The sequence below is a fragment of the Thamnophis elegans genome, chromosome Z (genome assembly GCF_009769535.1).
Source record: "Thamnophis elegans isolate rThaEle1 chromosome Z, rThaEle1.pri, whole genome shotgun sequence".
NCBI lineage: Eukaryota > Metazoa > Chordata > Lepidosauria > Squamata > Colubridae > Thamnophis > Thamnophis elegans.
In genome coordinates, this window is record NC_045558.1 from 63,461,976 (window position 1) to 63,485,930 (window position 23,955).

Consider the following 23,955-nt stretch of genomic DNA (forward strand, 5'->3'; position numbering starts at 1 on the left):
TTATTTAAAAACTTATATTTATATTTGCATACTACATAAAGATGTAGTAAAAGATTAATTCAACCTTCAGCTTATGAGCTAAGATATAATAATAGGAATCTAACCATCAATTAGGTATAAGCCTAAATTTATACAAAGCAATTGAATACATGTCTGTTTCCAACAATTAATCATTTAAGATGTATGTTTAAGAAGCTATATTTAAAATTGCTGGATATCAATTTATAGATCACATTATAGATATATTTACCTAAGCTGTAATCTATTTACCGTATTTTTCGGACTGTAAGATGCACCGGTGTATAAGAAGCATCAAGATTTTGAAGAGGTAAGAAAAAAAAGTTTTTGTCTTCCCTGGCCACCAGGAGCACTCTGCAGGCTTCAACAGGGCTGGGGTAAGGCAAAACGCCCCCATTTTTCACTAAAACAGCATTTTTCCCTTCCCCCAGCTCTGCTGAAGCCTGCAGAGTGCTTCTGCGGGGTGGGGGAAGGGAAAATACCCCATTTTGGTGAAAAACCTCTTTTTTGCCCATTTTTCACAAAAATGGTATGTGGAGGCGGGGCTTCAGGAAGCCAAAAATGGCTGTGTTCGGTGTATAAGACGCGCCAACATTTCCATGCTCTTTTGGGGGAGAAAAAGGTGTGTCTTTTACTCTGAAAAACACAGTGCATTATTCCTTGATTGTCACCTTTTTACCTTTTTACATTATTCCAATATTTTCCTAAATTTCATTGTGGTAAAAATCTAAACGATCAGATCAGATGTCATTTTATAAATATTGTATGGAAAAATAATAAAACAAATTATTTTAACTACATTTTAACCTAATATAATCTATAAGAAATATTTTAGAGTTTTTGACCATGATGCTTGAGCTAAAAACTCTTAATTTCTTATATTCTGATATCTTAATAGATATGAACAGGAAGACATTGAATTGAAACACAATTCCACATTAAAGCAGCTAATGAGGGAATTCAATACCCAACTGGCACAAAAGGACCAGGAATTAGAAATGGCTTTAAAAGAAACTATCAGTAAGTTACTGTGATATAATTTGTACATCTCAAATGCTACAAATATCAAATATGGTTTTTTCAGAGAATTTTGGGTAGCATTTTTGACATGATACTCTGCAGTTGTTATGGACTACAAATGGCATCACCCACCACCAGTTTATTCCTCATATGACAACTGAGGAAGAAAAAAAGAAATAGAATTCAAGGAATTTAAGCACCAAAAGATCAGGAAAATACAGAAGGTGAGATAAGGGCATGTCTCTGGTGGAGAGAAGGAAAGTGGGACTTTTGTTGAAACTGGGAGAAACAGGAAAGAAAAATGTTGGGGGGGGGAGGGGGTTGTAAATCGCTAATGCATACAAGTTCCATGGCAAACAAGAACCAGCATGAGTAAGGTCATGTGAGGGCAAGGCTTGAACAGTATCCTCAGCAACATTTTATTTCCTTCTGAATCAGATTTCAAAATGGTTGCAGCTATCAGGAAAGTAGAGAATGAAGGAGGAATGGAGAAGTAGTTTAAAAATGCCTAGTTCAAATGGCATTGCTTTAATATGAGAAGACTGCCAATACGTGTCCTGGAGAATGATACATGAGAAACACCAAAGAAGAGAGGAGTTGATGGCTGTGAACTCAGAACTCAGTCACTTAAGAAAAAGGCACCAAAAAAGCCAGTGACTCTGGAGAGAGAAGAGTGAGAAAAAATATTAAATAATAAAACCTAGGAGTAAAGTAATAACACAGTCAAGAAGTAAAGATTAGCAGGCTTCCTAAGACAGGAAGAGCAATAAAGTAAAAAAAAACAATAGATGTTCAGATCTTAATGAAACCAAGAAAAGAGTTTTAATGATAAAAGTGAAATCTTAACACAAATTGCATTAATAACAGAATAGAGGTTAATGAACCCTTAGCAATAGAGAAAATAATCATCCAATCTTTTGTTCACTCTAAAATAAAAACCAATCTTTTTTTCAGTCATTCATGCCCTGGTCATCTCTTATATTGACTACTGCAAAATACATTACTCGGGACTACCCTTGAATAGTGTCGAGAAGATGCAGTAAATGCATAACGTGGTGGTGTGAATAGTTTTGGGTGCCCAGACACTTGTTCTGCTATGTGAGCCACACTGGGTGCCAGATATTTATTTATTGCTTTCAAAGCCTTTCATGGCATATGGTTGCCTGAAAAAACTTTTGTCCTTTTTTCATTAACTCACCCCACCCAATCAGGCAAAGGTAATATGTTGCAGAACAAATTGTTAAAGAACTTTGCCTAGGGTGGAAGAAAATCTTTTCTGCTTTGCTCTCATCCTATAAATGTGGAGATGAGGCGAGCCCTCACTCTCCTAACATTTTGGAAGAGCATCAAGACTTAGTTTTGTCAACAGGCTTTGGAGTCTAAAAGTATCATGCAACCCTGGGAGTAGTTAGTGCAGGGGTGTCATACTCAATGTCATTGAGGGCTGCATCAGGGTTGTTTTTGACCTTGGGTGGGGGTGACCAGCTTTACATCACTCATATCGGAGGTGCCTGTAGTGCAAGCGCTCTGCCAGAGAAAACGGGCTCCTGAGTTCTGTTTTTGGCTGGAACGGCCTCCTGCAATCCTCTGCCAGCAAAAATGGAGCTCTGGAGGGCTGCATTTTTGCTGGCAGAGGTGCCATGGGCCAGTCCTTCGCTACAGGCCAGATCTAAGTATGGGCCCTGCGGGCCAGATCTGAGCCCTAGGCTTTGAGTTTGACACCCCTGGGTTAGTGGGTTCCATCTGCGTTTTAGCTTTATATTTTTTAATTTTCTTTTTTAAACTTTGGTTTTGTTTATGGCTTTTATATGATTTTTTAAACATTCAAAGTTACACAAATGTGATGGGCAGTATAAATACTGTTAAACTTAACAGTTAAAATATGAATCTCCATCATTTTTTATTGTGCCTGATGTTTATTTTATGTCTATCTTTTTAAATAAAACACTCATGCCTTTCTTGGTTGCTATGATGACTTAGAAATAGTCTATAGCCATGATGGTGAATCTATGGCATGTGTGCTAAAATAGAAAGCTAATTATATTAAGCTAGTCATAGTAACACTGTTGTATATTTTTAAATAGGTAAAGCCCAGGAAGTGGAATCAGAATTGATAGAAAGCCACCAAACAGAGACAGTTCAACTGCATAAAAAGATTTCAGAAAAGGATGATGATCTACAAAGGGTCGTGAAAAAGTATGAAGAAATACTTGAGGTATAAATTTGTATTGAATATAGAAAGAGTCCAGTTCAAGTCAGGAATAAATGTAGATAATGTCTTCTAACGAAAGAAAGTAATTTGTTCTTTTCAGCAAAATCTGTCAATGTTATCAACCAATGGTTGCATTTTTCATCTATTCATACAATAAACTCATGTGATCATAATTGAAATAATCTTCCAGGAATACTTTCAAACTGTTTATTCATTAATCCTAAAATGAAAAGTTCTGAGTATAGATCTTAAGATCAAAATATGTATTCATACTTTTACTTTAGCTTTCTTACATGTTCATCAAACATGATAAAATGTCTCTTCATACTGTTCATATTTCAACATACATTACAAGCGCCTTAATACATTGTAGAAAGTTTTCTGGTATCATATACCAATGATGACTTATGTTAGAAAAATTCTCTGTGAGATCATAAATATTATAAATTTCAACCTCTTTCACAATATATTTTCCCATTGATCCATCCATATATTATTACTTAAATTCTTAGCCCATTTTATCATACTTTCTTTTACCTGTCCTTCTATCATAGATTTGAACAAAATCTATTTTAGCAACTTGCATGTTCATCATCAGTACACAATTGTATTTAAAGTTCTAACTCACTTCACTCCATGAGTCTTTTTATTCATTTTACATATTTCAGACAACTGTAAATATGGAAATCATTGCTCACTATATCCTTCTCCTATTAATTGTTTTATTTTTAAAAAAATCCCCTTGATAATTTTCCAATAGTTCCTAATATGTTAACCATTTATCTTTATTTACTATTTCTTTTTCATAATATGCTTCTTGAACTGAGAGCCATACAGCAACAATCTGAATATATATTCCATATTCTAAATGTGGAACATCTAATGATTTTTTAAGTCCACACTGACTGTTAACTTTATTATACTATAAATGCTCATGCAATCCAAACCTCAAAGCTGTGAAAGTTTTCTTATTTCTCACTAACATCCTATCAGACCTGGAAGCCATCTTTTATCTTTTGGACTTTACGCCTGCCACATTTTCTACTGTGGAGAAATGGGAGGGGAGTTTAAAAAGAATGTGGGTGATATATAGCCATAAAAACATGCTTTCTCAGAAAGTCAAGGTCATCTGGCCTTGCAGCTATGATGAAGAGACTGGGAGGCATCTGCTGTTTGGATGGTGCTTGATTGGATTATGTGATGGACATGTGGGTGCTGGGCAGGGACTTGAACTTTCTTTTGGGTGGGGAAAACCTGGAAACTTTCAGACTCAAGTTTTCCCAGCTGTGCCAATATGACATCTCTAGTAAAATGGAACTTTGAGGAAACTCAAGCCTTGGAGTCTTCTTTCATTAGGGGTGTTACTTGGAACCCTGACACATCCATTTCTCCAATCTGATCAAACAGCAAAATGCAATTTTAAATCTAGTAAAACCAATCCTTGTTTTTTGCCTCTTCTGTATAAATTTAGATTTTTTTGCCATTGTTAAAAATTATATACAGTATCAAGACAGGTATGACATCTGAAATAAAAACATTATTGTTAACAAAACATTTTTATCACAGAAATTTCCCAACAATCATAGTTTTAAATTAACCAATCTTAACATAATAATTTTGAAATAAAATACAATTCATATTTATTACAGTAGTACCTAAATATTTTAATTTTTTAAATTAATCTTAAAACCACTTTTTTCATCAATTCTCTTTGATGTTTTAGTTGCATATTTTTTGTAGCATTTTTGTCTTCTGTTCATTAATCTTGAAATCTGAGAATATATCCTTCCTAAAATTTTCCAATAATGTTCCTTCTCACTTTAGTGGATCTTCTAATATTAACACCAGTCATCTGCAATTGCTTTTTTATGTTTCTTGTTCAATCTTCCTTCAATTCTTTTATCTTGATGTATATCTTTATTTCAATATCTCAGAAACCAAAGTAAATAAATATGGAGACAATGAACATCCTTGCCTTTTCTCTTTTTGAACCCAATAAGACTGTAATTAGTTCTCATTTAACAATTATTTGTTGTTTCCAAGAGTATAAATATAATTTACACGTTTAATAAAATTAACTCAAATTTTAATATGTTCCAGAACTCTAAACAAAAAATAAATCCAGTTCAAATTGTCAAAATCTTCTCTGCATCTGAAAATATCAATACAGCTTAGTTTTCATTATTTTGTTCCAAGCATTCTAAAATATTCAAACCCCACATAGATCTTCATGAGTAAAATCCTGAATATTATTTTCAACCTTTGAAACAAAATTGTAGAAAGCAAATTTTAAATTCACTATTCTGTAAATATTTAAAATCTTGCCCCCATTTCAGTATTAATATTATATTTCTTTGAAAGAGAAATATGATATTGATATATGTGAGGAAATGACTGGGAAACTGGGTCCAAATGCTGTAAGGCTTTAAAAGTTGTTATTGGGGTTTTGAGTGGAATTAGGAAGACAGTGAGGGGGGTGGGGTCAGCTGTCACCGCAAATGGGTGTGCAAGCGGGTATTCTGTGAAGTACAGTTGATTTCTGTCCATCTGGGTGGCTTCTTGAAGCCAAAGTTGACTTGGAGGGGCAACGGGAGAGGAAGGGCATTCCTTTGATCAAATCTGGATGGCTGTCCATTTTGCTGGTCAGGAGTAATCCTTGAAAGAGAATAGAGAAGAAAACGACCTTTAATGACTGAATCAGCATTGACAGCTGATTGCAGCAAGCAGTGGAAAAGCGGAAAGAACAGTGGATGTGTCTGGCTGTAGTCTTGTTCTCACTCTTACAAAGTGAGTGAATTTCCCTAAATTGATCTAAGAAGAAAAGGGGCCTCCAGAAAGGAGGGGAGGAATTCTCCCCCCCTTCCATTACAGAAGCAGTGAGAGAAAACAAAAACGAGCAGCCATACTGCCACATTATAAGAAAGGAGCAAAGGGAGAGCTGTGGTGACAAAAAAGAAAAAAAATCTTTGAAAGTCTCTATAAAGAGTTAGAGAGAGAGAGACAAATGGTTTTTCCTTCCAATGCTGACAGAGCATTTTGAAAAGGGAAACAAGATGCAACCTACTGGATGAAGAGGATATATCTGAAAGAATGTAAAAGTGAGAAATAATTATAATGTCAGCGTTCCAAATATCATGCAGAATTAAATCAGAGTCAAAGGCAAACTATGCTTAAAGTTCCGATTTAATAAGGCAGGCATGTTGGCATCGTGCTATGGGATCCCAATTCTGGAAGTTACATCAGAATCCCACCCAGTTAAAAGTTCATGATCTTGTCCCCACACCCACAGTCCATCACATGGTCCAATCTTCTTCCACACTAGCACCTACGCCCAACTACTTCTGATCAGGTGCAAAGGTTTGGGAGACAAAACATGACCTTGAGCTTCTAGGAAGGAATTTATTATTTTGAAAACAACATATTCTACCCCTTGCTAAATCCCCCCCTTAATGAGTGTGTGGCAGGCCAAAGATTCTTAAAGGAACCGCTGCAGGCCTGACAGGCAGCCTCTCTTCAAAAGAGAAACAGTTTCTGGAAAAGACAATTAAAGAAAGGTTACTATATATATCTAACCACCCCTTCCTCCCCCAGGGGGATCCTTTGGCTTATCAGGGAATTTCTCATGGAATTGTTTCACTAATTTTTCTGCTTTTAAATCCCAACTTTTCACCCACGTAGCTTCAGACAAAGGATCCTTCCAATGTACCAAATATTGTAAGCGACCTCTATACATCCAGGAGTCTAAGATTTTTTTCACTTCATAATGTGTTTCCCCTTCTACCAATACAGGAGGAGGGGGAGCTTGGGTAGTTGGCCTTATGTTAGATCCCCTTACAGGTTTTAACAAGCTACAATGGAATACTGGGTAAATTTTCCCTAGAATTCTGGGTAGGCTGAGTCTAACTGTAACTGGGTTAATTATCTTTTCTATTGGGAAAGGTCCTAGGAATTTTGGACCCAATTTCTTGCTAGGCATCCTCAGTCTTATGTATTTGTAGATAAAAAACTTTGTCCCCCACCCTAAAGGTGGGTTGGAGGGAACAATGTTTATCAGCTTGCTTCTTGTAGGCTTCTGCCACATCGGTTAGAGCCTTCTTCATATTTTCCCATCCCGTCTTTAGTGTGTCCATCCATTCATTCAGAGACATGGAGGAGGGAGGTTCTTTAGGCAGCTCAGGCATGGAAATGAACTCCATGCCACTGGTAATCTGGAAGGGAGTTAAACCGGTACTGCTGTGGACCGCATTGTTGTATGCCACTTCAGTGAAGGGTAGTAAGTCTGACCAGTTGTCTTGCTGATAGTCCACATAACACTGGAGGTATTGTTCCACCATCACATTGGCCCTCTCTGCTGCGCCTTTTGTGCTGGGATGAAATGCTGAGCTGAGCCCAATTGATCTGAGGAACTCTCTCCAGAACTTGTCGGTGAACTAAACTCCGCGATCTGAAATGATCCTTTTTGGCACCCCGTGCAGGCGATAAATGTGTTTCACAAACATTTTTGATAATGTTTTTGTGGATGGCAACTCTGAGCAAGTGATGAAATGCACTTGCTTGGAAAACATATCAATAACTGTCCAGATTACTCTATTACCGCAGCTGTCTGGAAGCTCGACGATGAAATCCATGGCTATCTCTTCCCATGGTTGGCTGGGGCTGGCCACTCGTTGTAGTAGTCCAGGGGGTTTTCCCGGCTGGGTTTTCATTGTGGCACAAGTAGCACAGCTTTTGACATAATCTTCCACCTCCGATTTCATCTTTGGCCACCAAAATTGACATCTGGTGAGGTGGAGCATTTTTAGGAATCCGAAGTGGCCTCCTAGTTTTGCATCATGACTCTGCTGTAGCACCTGCAGCCTCATCCCTGCAGAAACGTACAGCTTGGACTCCTTCCAGGCTAAGCCATCGCTCACCGTTAGAATGTCCTTGTTGTTGTTGAACCATGGGTCCGTCCAGAGAGCTGCTTTCAGCTCGGTCATCAGCGTATCTTGGCTCCGAGTGGTGACTTGAGCTGCTTTTTGGTGAGAGGGAGATATGATGGGGTGGACGACTTCTTCCTTCTTACTGTCACATTGCGGTTTTCTCGACAGAGCATCTGCTAACAAGTTCTTTCCTGCTGGGATGTGTTTAATTTTGAATTTGAACCTTTGGAAGTATTGTGCCCAGCGAACTTGCTTAGGGGATAACCTCCGATGGGCTAAAAGAGCTTCGAGGTTTTTATGATCAATCCAGACCTCGAATGATATGTTCCCCCCCCCCCCTTCTAGGAGATGTCTCCAGGTGATCATGTTCCACCTGATTGCGAATGCCTCTTTCTCCCAAATGGACCACCTTCTTTCAGTAGGGGTGAGTTTCTTGGAGATGTAAGCGCAAGGCAAGAGGTGGCCTTCTTTACTTTTTTGCAGTAGTACTGCGGCTATTGCTACATCACTGGCATCTGTCTGGATTATAAATGGTCGTTCTGGGTCGGGATGCTGCAAGATGCATGTTCTTCTAGGGTCTCAGAGAAAATCAAGATGTTATCAAATAAATGAGTACTCTGCGGTACAGGTGCAAGGGTGTGGGTTCACATATTGTTTGTCACATATGTTCTTCTAGGGTCTCAGAGAAAATCAAGATGTTATCAAATAAATGAGTACTCTGCGGTACAGGTGCAAGGGTGTGGGTTCACATATTGTTTGTCTTTTGGTATTGCACCCCCTTCCCTGCGATTGTAAGCCGCCCTGAGTCCCCTCAGGGAAAAGGGCAGCCTATAATTCCTCATAAAATGTCTTAAAAAAAATGTCTAAAGGTGGTCATGTAGCACCTCATTTATGTACTGCGTGAGGATTGTGGGTGCTCCTTGTAGTCAAAAGGCATGACTTTGTACTGGAAGCTTCCCAGGGTTCGTATGCAGTAATATGCCTCTCTCAAGTCCAGCTTGGTGAAGATTTTGCCTTTAGCCAAGTGGTTCAACATATCCTTCATGAGGGGGAGGGGATAGGTGTTTTTTTCACATACTGCATTCAAGGCTCGCAGATCTACACAAAGGTGAACTCCGCCATCTTTCTTTTCTCTGAAGAGCACTGGGGCTGCTACTTTCAACTTTGCTGGTTCAATAAAACCTCTTTTTAAATTGGTGTCGATGTACTTCCTTAATTCAGTCATCTCCTTGGGAGTCATAGAGTACTTGTTTGGTTTTGGTAAGGCTACCCCTGATTTGAAGTCTGTTGCACAATCTGTGGGGTGGTGAGGTGGAAGGTAGTTTCCGTCTCCCTCACTGAACACCCCCGCCAAGTCCCAGTAGACCCTTGGTACTCGTTGGATCCCCGGAGGTTTGGTGTCTGCTGCAGGGGCTGCAGGTTCTGGATGGTTTGGGCTGTTGGTTCTAATTGTTCCTGGGTGGTCTTTAGGTTCCACAGTTAGTAACAGCCCAAAATCAATGAACAATTTTCTAACACCGTCCTCCCACTTGATAGTAGATGCCCACTTGTCGAACCATGCAAGTTCCAAGATAATTGACTCCTGCATTTTGGGAGCTACAATGAATCTGAGGAACTCATTGTGGCGGCCTATCTTCAACTTTACTAATTCAGTGATCTTTGTGGCCGGAGCACTCCCAATTAGGGTTCCATCTACTTGCTTGAACCGAATAGGGTGGGTTTAGGGGTCTTGTGCGTATACCTAGTTGCTCCACTATTGACATGCTGATTAAGCATCTGGTGCAGCCGGTGTCTATGATCGCCCCAACTTCCCCTTCTACCGCTGTTCTGGGCACTTGGAATTGGGATTTTATGGTAAAGGAGGGAATAGATGCACTCACCATTTGGTCATCTTTGGAATTTTCATCCTCCTCCACTGAGGCCCCAGGGGCTTCTTCAATAGCAGGGCTCTCTGCCTCCATTGGCTGCTGTAGTAAAGGGCTCTTTTCTGGTGGCTTTTGGGTTTTTTTCTTCATTGCGCTGGCAGGTGGTTGGCGCTGTTGTAGAACAGGAGCTGGAGCCAGGCATTCTGTTGCTCTGTGCCCCATCTGACCGCATCGGTAACACTGTATAATGGCCCCATGAGGGGTTGGTGGAGGCCTTTCAGCTCGCTGCCTCTGCGTATGTTGGCCCAAAGATTTTTTGGCAGGGGTTCCGGTACCAGGCTTTCGATAGGTGTTAATCTCGTGGTCTAGTATAATTGCAGTGGTGTACCAATCTTGGAGAGGTTCTGGGATCCCCCTTATGACCCAAGCTTCTTTCAGTTTGGGATCTAAGGCCTTTTTGAATGTGTAGACCAAGAATCTTTCTGGCCAGTAGCGTAGTCTCCCAGCTATTCTCCAGAACTCCCAAACTAATTCCTTCACGGGACGACCAGCCTGTCGCAATTCCTGGATCTGGTCTTCAGCATCCACATTTTGGGCCACATCGCTCAACCTGGCGTGCATCAGTTGGATGAACCCATTTATATCATCTAGCTCAGGAGCCACTTCCTCGTGGAGCTCCACTATCTACTGCGCAGCCTCCTTTTCATTCATCCCTTCTGCTATTTCTTGGATCAACTCTCGATCAGATGAGTATAGTGGCCCCACTTGATCAACATACACCCATACTTGATTCAGGAAATAAGCCAGCTTATCTGGGTTCCCATCAAATGTTGCATGAAACTGTGGGGGTGTGGAAGGTGGGGGTGCTGGTGGTTGAACAGGGGCAGCTTGTTGGTCTGCTGCTGGGGGTGGTAAGCCCCTCTGCTGACCCACACCCATCGGTTGGGCAAAAGTCTGGAGGCATTGCTGGGGGGGGGGCTGGACCTGGTGGCGGTCCCATTCTCTGGGTTTGTCCAGGAGCAGTTATCTGGGAAGGCGCCATCTGCTGGAAGAGGGCAGGCATCCATTGACATTGAGCCCATTCATGACCCGGGATGAATGCCCACCCTTGGTTTGCTTGATTCATGGGTTCGGAGTCACCCCTTTGCAGCTGTGGGGAGGTGCATGTGTTCCAGGCCTCTTTCTGCCAGCTGGATTGACCTCCCTTGAATGGGGTCTGGTTGCATTCCAGTAGGAGGGAGGGGTGCTGATTTGACTGCTCTAGGCATTACTCCAGCAGCAAGGGTGTGGGTTGATTCATTAATTACTGTATAGAAGGAGCCAACATCTCCGCTCCACTTGGCAGAAATTTCTCTGTGAGGAAAGGAGAATGTGGGGGGTCCCAGGTTCCACTGAGGAGATGAGGGGAGGGTTTTTATTTCACTCATGTTTAGCCGTAGGAAATGGTCTGGAAGGCCTGCGGGAGGGCGGCTGAGTTCTCCATTCATCAGATCTTCTGGTAATCATCCAGTCGTTTGTCGGAGTTTCCCTGGCAACCCCCTCTTCTTCTAGCAGGCATTCCTTAGAAGTCATAAATCTTTTTTAAAAAGAAAATTATTAGTTTTATTACAAAAAAAAACACAAAAAGAAAAGCATCATCTTTCATTACATCTTGTAGAAAGCGTATCCATTGGTCACAGGTACATTTCGTGCGTTCTGTCCACAATCCCATATATTCCATTCAGTTTAAATTGTATATGTTAAAATTTATATATTTTACTATCACTATACCACAATTTTCATTTAGTTAAGATTTCAAAAACACAGCCATCTGCTGGCATTTTTTATTTTTATTCCCCTTCCCCCTGTTCCAGTCAATATGCCATATCTTTATATTTTTATAACATTCTAAGTAAAAAAATAAAGTCAATTAGTAGGACATCTAATATTTCCTCTCCCTAACATATCTTTGTTATTATTATAGTTCAATAAGAGTTATTTACATTTTTCTCTCCTCTTCTCTCTACAAACACAAAAAGCAACAATCTCTAAACAACAATCTATTAATATGTGTTAACAAAATGACCATTTAAAATCTAAGACAATCTAAAGAGAAAAGAAAAAATATTGACATTTCTAGTTAATAATCACCAGAATATATGTTAACCCTCCCTTTTGTTTTTATAGTTGAAAGACGGGGGGAAAAAAATTGTTTGTCATTTCTAATCCAAATTAAAATTTCTAATTGAAAATCTCCAAGATATGCATTAACATTCCCTTTTATTATTGTAATTAGAGAAACACAGAGAAGAAAAGAAAAGAAAACAGTTGTTTGCTATTTACATCACATCACCATTTATTTATTTATTTATTATTTATTTATTTATTTATAAAATTTATATGCCGCCCAATCCCGAAGGACTCCGGGCTGCTTACAAAAAAGGGGGGAAAAAAGAGAAAAAAGAGAGGGGAAAAAAATCACAACACCACATACATTCATTCTAATCGGGGCTGGACCTCAACAGTGAGGTCAACAGCCCCAGGCCTGCCAGAACAGCCAGGTTTTTACAGCTTTCCTGAAGGCCATGAGAGTGGGTATGGTCTGGATCTCTGGGGGTAGCTGATTCCAAAGAGTCGGAGCAGCCACAGAGAAGGCTCTCCTCCGGGGGCCCGCCAGCCGACACTGTCTGAAGGAGGCCCAATCTGTGGGATCTTACTGGCCGCTGGGAGATATGTGGCAGTAGGCGGTCTCAAAGGTACGTTGGCCCTACGCCATGTAGGGCTTTAAAGGTAATAACCAAAACCTTGAATTGCATCTGGAGACCAATTGGAAGCCAGTGCCGCTCGCGGAGGACAGGTGTAACATGGGTGTACCTCGGTGCACCCAGTATTGCTCGCGCGGCCACATTCTGGACTAACTGCAGTCTCTGAACGCTTTTCAAGGGTAGCCCCATGTAGAGCATGTTGCAATAATCCAGCTTTGAGGTGACAAGGGCGTGAGTAACTGTTTGAAGTGCCTCCCAATCCAAAATAGGGCTGCAATTGGTGCACCAGACGAACCTGGGCAAAGGCCCCCCTGGTCACAGCCGATAGATGATGTTCCAGTTTCAGCTGCAAATCCAGGAGGACCCCCAAATTGCGGACCCTCTCTGAGGGGCATAAATTTTCACCCCCCAGGGTTAAGGATGGACTGTCTAAGCTGTCCTTCGGGGGCAGCATCCAAAGCCACTCAGTCTTATCAGGATTGAGCACAAGTTTGTTCACCTCCATCCAGATCCTAACAGCCTCCAGGCATCGGCACGTCCGCCACTACACTGAGCTGGCACGGGGCAGAAAGATACAGCTGAGTATCATCTGCGTATTGGCGGTACTTTACCCCGTGCTGTCGCATGATCTCACCCAGCGGCTTCATGTAGATGTTAAATAGGAGGGGGGACAAGACCGAACCCTGTGGCACACTACATTTGAGGGGCCTAGGGGTCGACCTTTGCCCCCCGACCAACACCAACTGCTACCTGTCAGAGAGGTAAGAGGAGAACCACCGTAAAACAGTGCCTCTCACTCCCACCTCTCATAGGCGTCGCAGAAGGATACCATGGTCAATGGTATCGAAGCCGCTGAGAGGTCAAGAAGCACCAGGATAGAGGAATGTCCTCTATCCCTGGCCCGCCAGAGATCATCGGTCAGGGCGACCAAAGCGGTTTCCGTGCTGTACCCAGGCCTGAAACCGGACTGAAAGGAGCCTAGATAATCCATTTCATTCAAGGTCCGTCGGAGTTGAAGTGCCACCACCTTCTCAACAACCTTCCCCAAAAAAGGAAGGTTGGAGACAGGACGATATTTTTTCAAAATAGCTGGGTCCAGAGAAGGCTTCTTGAGGAGGGGTCTTACCACTGCTTCCTTTAATGGTTGCGGGAAAGACCCCTCCTGCAAAGATGTGTTAATAATCATCTGGAGCCAGCCTCGTGTCACCTCTCTGCTGGTCGAAACCAGCCAGGAGGGGCACGGGTCCAATAAACAGGTGGAGGCACTGATTGCTCCCATGGCCTTGTCCACTTCCTCAGGGGTGACAAATTCGAACTCATCCCAGAAAATCCGATTAAGACTAACCCTGGCATTTTGGCTGATACTGCCCAAGCGGAGTCCAGGTCTGTCCGAATCTGAGTGATTTTATCCGACAGAAACTGAACGAACTCCTCAGCTCTTCCCTGCAGGGGTTCCCCCACCTCCTCTTTCAGGAGGGAGCGGGTCACCCTAAACAGGGCGGCTGGGCGAGATTCCGCGGATGCAATAAGAGTGGAAAAATGCGTACATTTTGCCGCCCGTATCATCACTAGGTAAGTCCTGATAAAGACTCTTAATAGTGATCGATCAGATTCAGAGTTACTAGCCCTCCAATGTCGCTCTAGGCGTCTCTTTTGGTGCTTCATCTCCCGGAGTTCCTTGGTAAACCAAGGTGCCTTCCTGGATCCACTGCCGTGGAGAGGCCTCAAAGGCACAATCCGATCCAATACTTCAGCCGCCGCAACGTTCCAGGCAGCGACCAAAGACTCAGTTGGATTGCGGACAAGGGAGTCAGGTATCTCTCCAAGCTCCCTCTGAGATCCCTCCGGGTCCATCAGGCGCCTGAAGCAGAACCACTTAGTTGGCTCCACCTCCCTACAATGGGGGAGTAGTGTCCTGAAGTCAAGCCTCAGCAAGGAGTGATCTGACCATGACAAGAGTGAGGTCTCTATTCCCTTTAACTCAAGATCACGTCTCTGTTGCCCCAAGAGAAATGTGTTGTTGCAACGCTGGCTCCTCCCTCAGAAGTCATAAATCTTGAGGCATCATCGCGGAACTCCTTTCGCCGGGCTCCAAATTGGTATTCCCATTCCTTAATCTCTGCAGCATGTTTTTCTTCCTCCATCTTCACTGAATTTTCGTACTGCCCAGGATTGGGTCAGAACTGGGTTTCAGTACCCCCTGACAGCTTCCCAGCTTGGGATGCTGATAACTTATCTTAAGGGAGAATTGGGATGTCAGCATTCCAAATATCATGCAGAATTAAATCAGAGTCAAAGGCAAAACTATGCTTAAAGTTCCAATTTAATAAGGCAGGCATATTGGCATCGTGCTATGGGATCCCAATTCTGGAAGTTACATCAGAATCCCACCCAGTTGAAAGTTCATGATCTTGTCCCGACACCCACAGTCCATCACATGGTCCAGTCTTCTTCCACGCTAGCACCTATGCCCAACTGCTTCCGATCAGGTGCAAAGATTTGGGGGACAAAACATGACCTTGCTAAATCCCCCCTTTAAGATTCTTAAAGGAACCGCTGCAGGCCTGACATCATCTTTGTGACATTAGCTCTGTTTTGCCTTTCCCTCTTTGGTTTTTTGGGCCTTTGGATATCTTATACTTTACAACTTGGTTGACTGGTAGTGGATTATAACCAGTAGGGACTAAACAAAAAATCTGCTGGGTTCCTGAAGGGACATATCAATGCTATAAACTAAAAATGCACCTGATGAACTTAAAACAAAAATGCTTTGGGCAGGTAAAATGTAATGTTAAAGATAAATAGAGTGGTATGTTTTTAACTTTCTTGAATTGAACCACAATTTATATTTCCAAGCCGGGAAACATTGTTATTATTAATAATATTAGTATTACTGTTACTATTAGTAGTAGTAGTACGCTTGTTATTAGTATATTAGTATTACTATCATTACTTCTAGAACTATCATTACTATTATCATTACTAACCTTCCCTCCAACTATATATAAAATAGCATAGATTATAACAGGAGTGGTCTAAAGGGAAGATTGGAGTGAGATTAGACTTTCCAGTCTTGGTGTATATATATAGTTTAAGTATGATTGGGGACTAGAGGGTTATATACTGGTAAAAAAGTGGTGGAAGGATTGGATAAAAAAAATGTGGTAAAATTGTTAAACATGACAAGTATTACTAACCTAACAAAGATAGGGATAGGGAGGAAACCTGCCTCCCAACTATCTGCTACCTTGAGTCTGTCCAATCAGAGCTCAATCAAAGATGTGATACAAAGGGAAAGGTCAAACTCATTCAAATACCTGCAGGCTATGTTAAAATTGATGCAAGAATCCAGAAATCATCAGGAAATGAAAAAAGATAGGAGAAGTAAGAAATGGGAGAACTAAAAGATGCAAAAGATGGATGAGAAATTTGAGTTTCCAGCAACAGATTACAAAAAACTGAACAGAAATTACAGGAAATAGAAGAGAGTATAGAGAAAGAAGAAAAAAGAGTAGATGAAATAAGTGATAGACTAATCCAGGCAAATAAGAAGTTAGAAACCACAGTTATATTCCTGGAGTCAGAGAAAGCAACACACTACCTGAGATTCCAGAACATGATAGAAGAGAAGGGAAAAACATACCAGACACCATGGGAGAGTTGCTATCAAAGGCATTAGGGACAGAGAAGGAAGAGATATTGACAGAAATAGATGAGACATTCAGAATTCACGCGAGGAGACAAAACCTCCCAAGGGAAGTGCTTAATAGATTGAGAGATGAACCATTAGAATATAAAGAGAAACAACTGGTACTCCTTAAACAGGTTCCAAGAAGAGGCAGAAAGTTGCAGAGGCCGTATAAATATCTTACCTCGATATTGATTAAATACAATGTCAATTTTAGATGGTTGACTCTGGAAGGAATATCTGTCTCATGGCGTCATAAGAAATACAGAGTGGACTCATTGGACAAAGCATCAGAGTTTTACAATCAGCACTTTGGTAACAGAGGAACTAGAAGGAAGGGAAGTAATAGAAGAAAGAGATCAAAGAATTCCTGCGATAGAAGAAAAGAAACTGAAGCAAAAGGAAAATGAAAAAGAAAAGGGAGGTAAACCAGAGAGCAATGAAACAAGACCTAATGAATCGAGAGAAATTAGAAAAACAAGAAGTATAAGACCTAGATATAGATAGAATAATGGTAGATCTTAAGATACTATCACTAAATATTAATGGACTGAACTCTCTTATGAAAAGGAAGAAAACTGTCAATTAACTACAAAGATTGAATCTGAATATAATATCACTGCAAGAAGTTTATATAAAAGAATAACACAAACAATTATTGGAACATCCCAAATTGGGAAAACTATTTGTGTCATTACAACAAAAGAAGAGGGGAATCAGTGGTGGGTTCTGGGTGATATGGCTCGGTATGGGCTTACCAGTGGTAGCTGGGAACAGCAGCCACTGTGCACAGTGCGCCTGATGAGGATGCCCAGCCCCGCTGCAGTGTACCGGTTGCAGTGGGATCCGGAACCCACTACTGAGGGGAATGGTGTTATATGTTGAAGAAACAATTCAGGCTAATCAAATATACAAAGATGAAGAGGGAAGGTTTTGATTGTAGAAACAATACTAAAAATCAAAAGCAAGTAACCCTGATTGCAGTTTATGCACCAAATGGCGGACAAGAACAATTCTATAAAAAATTACATATTATATGTGATATAAAGTGTGATAATCTTTGTCTTTTAGGAAATTTTAATGCAATAATATATAAAAAATTGGATTACAAAAGTAATAAAACAAGGAAGGGAATTAGAAGGATACTAACCAAGGCCTTCTTCAAAATGGTAGAAGAACTAAACCTACAAGATGTATGGAGAGAGAGTTCACTGACAAAACCGCGCTCGACTAAACCGCGCCCGACTAAACTGCGTCACTGACGTCATCAACAGGGCGACAACAGTGCAGAGACAGAAGCACGCTGTAAACCCTAAACCTAAAATTAACACCTAAACCTAACCCCCCTAAACCTAATCCTAAACCTAACCCTTAACCTAACCCTAAACCTAATCCTAACCCTTAACCTAACCCTAAACCTAACCCTAACCCTTAACCTAACCCTAAACCTAACCCTTACCTTAAGTTGAATCGGCTTGCTTTCAAAGCGCTATTTAAAGCGCCCTTCTTTCTCCGCGCTGGCTGTTGTCGCCCTGTTGATGACGTCAGCGACGCGGTTTAGTCGGACGCGGTTTAGTCGAGCGCGGTTTTGACAGGTCACGTGGAGAGAGAGGAATCATGGGAAAAACCAATACACATTTTACTCCAGTCCTGGTCTAGCATTGATATGGTATGGATGTCAATGGAATTAAACTCTAACATAAACGAGGCAGAAATAGATACAAATCTATGGGCAGATCACAACCCAATGAGAATTAACTGGAGAGAATGAAAGAAAAGTATAAGATGGACTTTAAATCAATTGATTTTAAATGATTGAGAATTTAGACAGATGATGGAAAAACAAATGGGATTCTTTTTAAAGAAAATAGGAAAGAAGATACGTCTTTATAAAATCTATGAGATATAGCAAAAGCATGTATGAGGGGAGTTGCTATATCATATACTGCGAAGAAAATCAAAAGGAAGAAACAACAACAAAAATCTTTAGAAGAACATAGAAAACTCGAGATAGAGGTATAAAAAGAACTACAAAAAACAAACAAAACATTTTGTATTTAATTAAATACAAACTGAATATTTTTGAAAAAGAAGAATGATTACGAACTAAAACATTTTTGAGAATACAAATAACCAGGGAGGTGGATAGCCTACAAATTGAAGGAGGAGAAAGAAAAATGGCTAAACAAACTGCTAGACAAAGATGGAATTTTATGTCACAAAATTGAGGAAAAAAAGAACATAATTCAGAACTTTTATAAGAAATTATATAACAAAAACGAACAATATTCAGAAGAAAAAGTATTGCAATACCTAGAAAAAGCCAACTTGCCTAAAGTTTCAGAGGAAATGGAAACTATGTTAAATGAGAGGATAATAATGTCAGAACTGTGGCAATAAAAAAAAACAAAAAACACCGGGCCAGATGGACTACCAGCAAAAATATACAAAGAGCTACTGGTTTTTTTTTGAGAGAAGTGAACAATGAATGAATGTAAGTGAAGAGCTACTTGACCTCCAGAGCCTTAAAGACCAAAAAGAGGAACAGATTTATTTCTTTCTATTTGTTCCGCTGTAGATGACATGAAATTACCGTGGAATAAAGTCACTGGGATTATTATGGATGGTGCACCTTTCATGGCTGGCAAGCAAAGTGGATTATCAACTCTAGTCTGTAACAAAGTCAGCGAAGAAGGAGGCAAAGCTATAAAACTCCACTGTACAAGTTCTATGTGCCAAACATCTGAAATATGATCATGTTATGAAACCGGTGATGAAGGCTATTAATTATATTTGCTCCAAAGCCCTGTGCCACCGCCAGTTTCAACAGTTTTTACTCAACATCCAGGCTGAATACAGAGATGTTGTGTATCACAACGAGGTAAGATGGCTCAGTCGGGGGTCTGCACTGCAGTGCTTCTAGTTTCTTAGGGTGGAAATTGGACAATTCTTGGCAAAAAAAGAATAACCAATGCCAGAGCTATCTGATCCTGTTTGTCTTATTTTGGATTTTTAGTTGACATAACATGACACTGAATGTCTTCAAGAGCAAAATGCAGCAGTAAGCCAACTGTATTCACATACCAAAGCCTTTGGGACCAAGCTGCTACTTTTCCAAAGGCACCTGTCACAAATGCAGCCCAATACCACACATTTCCCATCACTGCAGGAAATAATGACCAATTTTCCACAGAGCAATATGAGTGCGGAAATAAGGAGTTATGAAGCAGACATATAACCTCTGACTGAGGAGTTTCAACAGTGCTTTCAGGATTTCGGAGCTATCGAAAAGGAGATTACACTTTTTTCCCCTCCTTTCTCTGTGGACCCTGATAACACTCCAGATCACCTGCAGCTGGAGCTCATTCAGCTGCCGTGTGAAGCTGAGTATCGCAGTTGGAACCAAGAGCTCCCTCTTGTCAACTTTTACCACCAGTTGGATAAAGACAGGTTCCGAGAGTTTCGAACATTTGCTAAGAAAATGCTGAGCTTGTTTGGTTTGACATACTTGTACGAGAAGACAGTCTCGGTTATGAATATTAAAAGAACCATGTGAGGATGAAATTAAGTTACTTTCACCTGCATGACATCTTGTGCATCAAAACCACTGTTTTTCAGCCAGATCTGGCCTATTTAATGCAGTCAAGTTCTCAGTATCACCCTTCACATTAGTGCAGTTAAGTTATTTGTTTATTCTTTCATAAAATAGTTCATTTGCATTTAATGTTAATAGTTCAAAGAATGTCAAGTCGGCCCCACACACTTTCACCTCACCAAATCTGGCCCTCCTTGCAAAAAGTTTGGACACCCCTGCACCAATGTTCCCTCTAATTTTTTTTCAGTATGAATGGAAAAGTATAGTGTTTGAGCAGCACATTTTCATTCCTGAGCACCTGAATTTTTTTCATAGATGTCACCCAAGACAACGAAATCAGTGTTATTTGAAACTCAATTCTACCATGTAAATATCCATTAAGTAAAGAAATCTCCCTATACAGGTAGTCCTCAATCAACGACCATAATTGATGCCAAAGTTTCTATTGCTAAGTGAGATATTTGTTAAGAGAGTTTTGCCCCATCTTACAACCTTTCTTGCTACATACAGTTAAGTGAATCACTGCAGTTAAATCAGTAACCTGGTTGTTAAGTCAATCTGACTTTCCTACTGAATTTGCTTGGCCGAAGGTTCCAAAAGGTTAGCCCAAGACACTGCAACCCTCATAAATATGAGGCAGTTGCCAAAGATCCAAATTTTGATCATGTGGCCATGGGAATGCTGCAATGATCAAAAGTGTGAAGAACAGCTGTAATTCACTTTTTTCAGTGCTGATGTAGCTTTAGTCATTAAGTAAACTGTTGTAAGTTGATGACTACTTGTATTCAAGTTCAATGGATGACTCTCTATGGGAAAAGGATCAAAACTTCCCTCTATCCATACTATGAATTACTTTATATGCTTTATACTTTCCCCCTTACTATCCAATAGTTTGCAGTGATATTAGCAAGTTATGAATAAATTACCAAGTGATGTAGATTAGCAATTGGGGCATATAAAGAAACAAACAAAAAGGGGAGAGGAGGGAGGGGAGGAAGGAAGGAAGGGAAAGGGAGAGAGACAGAGGGAGAGAGAGAGACAAAAAAGGAAAGAGGAGAAAGAGAAAAAGAAAGGGGAGAGGGGGGAGGATAAGAAAAAGAGGCAGAAAAAAGAGAGAAAGAAAGAGAAAAGGAAGAAAGAAGGAAGGAAGCAAAGAAAAAAAGAAAGAAAAAAGGAAGAAAGAGGAGAGAAGAGATGGAATAGAGGCCAAAAAAGCAAACAAGGAAAAGTAGGGAAAAAACTTTCACTGGAAAACACTATTTTTCCATCAACTTTCCTAAACAAGGTTAATTTTCTGGATTTTGACTTTCCAGTCCAGGCAGACCAAGAAGCCTTTACTTTCTTTTTCTTTTCGAGCAATAGATCTGCGGAGCACCAGCTCGACTCCCCCTTCCTGCGAAAAAAACCTTGAGCCCCAATGCTCTGAACACAGAGGCTGGATTCAGACATGTGCACATTCAGTTTCGGTTTCCACTTGCTTGCGTGGCAAGCGCCTCCCACACACCTGCATCTCAGAAGCGGAGCCAACTGCGGGGAGCCCAGCCAACCGTGGTGGCTTAGCCGACAAACCGCGACAGAAGCTGCTCTGCACGTCCTGCGGAGAGTTGGCTGCTGCTGCCGCTCCCCCCCTCAGTAACTTTGATCCAGGAGGGAATGGCTTCCCTGTCAATCAGCCGGCGGACGGAGCCCATTTTAACCCTAGGCGGCCACATTTCTGTTGGCCAAAGACCCGGCCTCCTGTGGGTGTATCCAGGCACTAAAATATCCCGGCCCAGCTGACAGAAGCCTCCTAGCCGCCTGCAGACTAAAGTCCATCATGCTAAAGATCACTTTAGCAGTTGGAAACTGCTACGCTGTGTTTTGTTGCCACCTGCGTGGCCATGCACCTGCGCAGCTTAGAGGGAACAGTGCCCTGCACTAGACCAAACTGGCTCTTTCTTATTATTGTTGTTGCTGCTGCTGTTGTTGTTGTTATTTCTTTTATTCATTAAACATGAAACTCAGTCATCTGAACATTAAAAAATGCATCACAAATACCATTGACTGGTGCTTATGGTTGATACGGGTTGCTGCCAGCGTCCTAGGCATCAACCAAGTACCTTCTTAAAATATACAATGTTCCGATGGTGTTATTGCAGGAAGCTGCAATTTGTTGATGTATCTTATAAAAAATTCTTGGACATGGTACCAAGTGCCCCGATGAGAATGGATATCACTGTTACATGTTTCATCCATAATCACCTAGTTTTGATGGGCAGGTTGCAGTATTTTGTAATTTTTTCCAGTTCTTTCTTTTTGACTCTGGCATCTCCTCTTACTGCGATGTCAATAAATTGTATGTTTCGGTTTTCAACAACTGTGATATCTGGTGTGTTGTGTTCCAAATGACGATCCATCTGTCTTTGAAAGTCCAACAAGATCTTCACCTTCTCATTTTTGATAACTTTTTCCACTTTATGTTCCCATGACTTTCTGGATATAGATCCATCATATTTTTTACATAATGACTAGTGGATTAATTTGGCAACTTGGTTGTGTCTAGCTTTGTAATCAGTTTGTGCGATTTTGCTGCATTCACATATTAAATGTCGTTGCAAAGTTGGCAGTTCGGATTGTCAGTGGATTTTTGAGACTTTGCTTTCATGGCTTTAGTTTGTAGTGCTTGTTCATGAGCAGTGAGTGTTAAACCTTCTGTTTCTTTCTTGATGGTTCCCATCTTAAGCCATGCCTATGTAAAGTTGTGATCACATTTTCCTTCAATGTTTTTCAAATGTTGTCCATGCAAAGCTTTGGTTTTCCATCTATTTAATCTGTCATCCACTTTTTTCCTTATATTCTGCCTTTATTTCTGTTGTTTTTATAATGTTCTCCATTTTCACAGCCTACAACAATTTTTCTGTACTTTGGTTCACATAATCATTCAAACTTTGTTTTTAGTCTTCTACAGTTTGATGGATTTGCAATAGCCCTCTGCCCCCTATTTTTCTTGGAAGGTACAACCTGTTGATGTCACTTCGTGGATGTAAAGCATGGTACATATTCAAAAGTTTCCATGTTTTCTGGTGTAGGTTTTCCAGTTCAGCCAAAGTCCAGTTGATGTATAGCATATCACTGGAACTGCCCATGTATTAATGGCTTTAATTATGTTTCTAGCATTCAGTTTTTAATTTAATATTTTGCAGACCCTCCTGATGTATTCCTTTTGTTTTGACTCTTTGACTTCTCCATTCAAGATGTTATCTGCTTCCAATATGCCTAGGTACTTCTAACCATCATCCTTTGCTAATGCTTTCATTATGATTCCATTTCCCAGTTCTATTCCTTCTGTTTTTTTCCATTTTTCCTTGCTGCATGGATAATATAGCACATTCTTCAAGTCCAAAGTTCATTTTGATGTTGCTTTTGAACAGTTGAACTGTGTTAAGTATTTATTTAAGTTCAGTGGGGCTTTTTGCACACATTTTTAAGTCATCCATGTATAAGTAGATGGTTTATCTTGCCATGTTGGCTTGAAATTTGGTATCCCAGTTTTGTGTTTTGTAGGATTATTGTCAGTGGAATTAATGCGATGTTGAACAGAAGTGGTGAAAGTGAGTCCCCCTGAAAGATTCCTCGTCTGATGTTGACTTCCCCAATGTTCTCTTTATTTGCTGTTAAAACTGTTTTCCATTTTTGCATATTTGCTTAAAAAAATGTACAAATATTTTTGCTGATTCCAAAGTTTTCCAGACAGGTGTTAATCCAGCTGTGGGGTAATGAGTCAAATGCCTTCTTGTAATCAATCCACACCATATTTAAATTTGTTTTTCTTCATTTTGCATTTTTAGTACCATTTTGTCAATGAGCAGCTGATCGTTTATTCCTCTTGATTTTTTTATAATTTCCTTTTTG

The 23,955-nt window shown here is 40.5% G+C and overlaps 1 protein-coding gene across 15 annotated transcripts in view; it reads left to right on the forward strand.

The window, feature by feature from the left end:
• The window catches only part of GOLGA4 (golgin A4), a 244,928-nt gene that overhangs the window by 112,469 nt on the left and 108,504 nt on the right, over window positions 1-23,955 (forward strand). For all 15 annotated transcript variants that reach the window (XR_004256961.1, XM_032237102.1, XM_032237101.1 and 12 more), the window contains 2 exons: window positions 917-1,038; window positions 3,123-3,253. Coding sequence is in view for 14 of the 15 variants with exons in the window: in XM_032237102.1 (XP_032092993.1) it covers window positions 917-1,038; window positions 3,123-3,253 (253 nt within the window). In the remaining variant the exon portion in view is untranslated. The remainder of the gene's footprint in view (window positions 1-916; window positions 1,039-3,122; window positions 3,254-23,955) is intronic.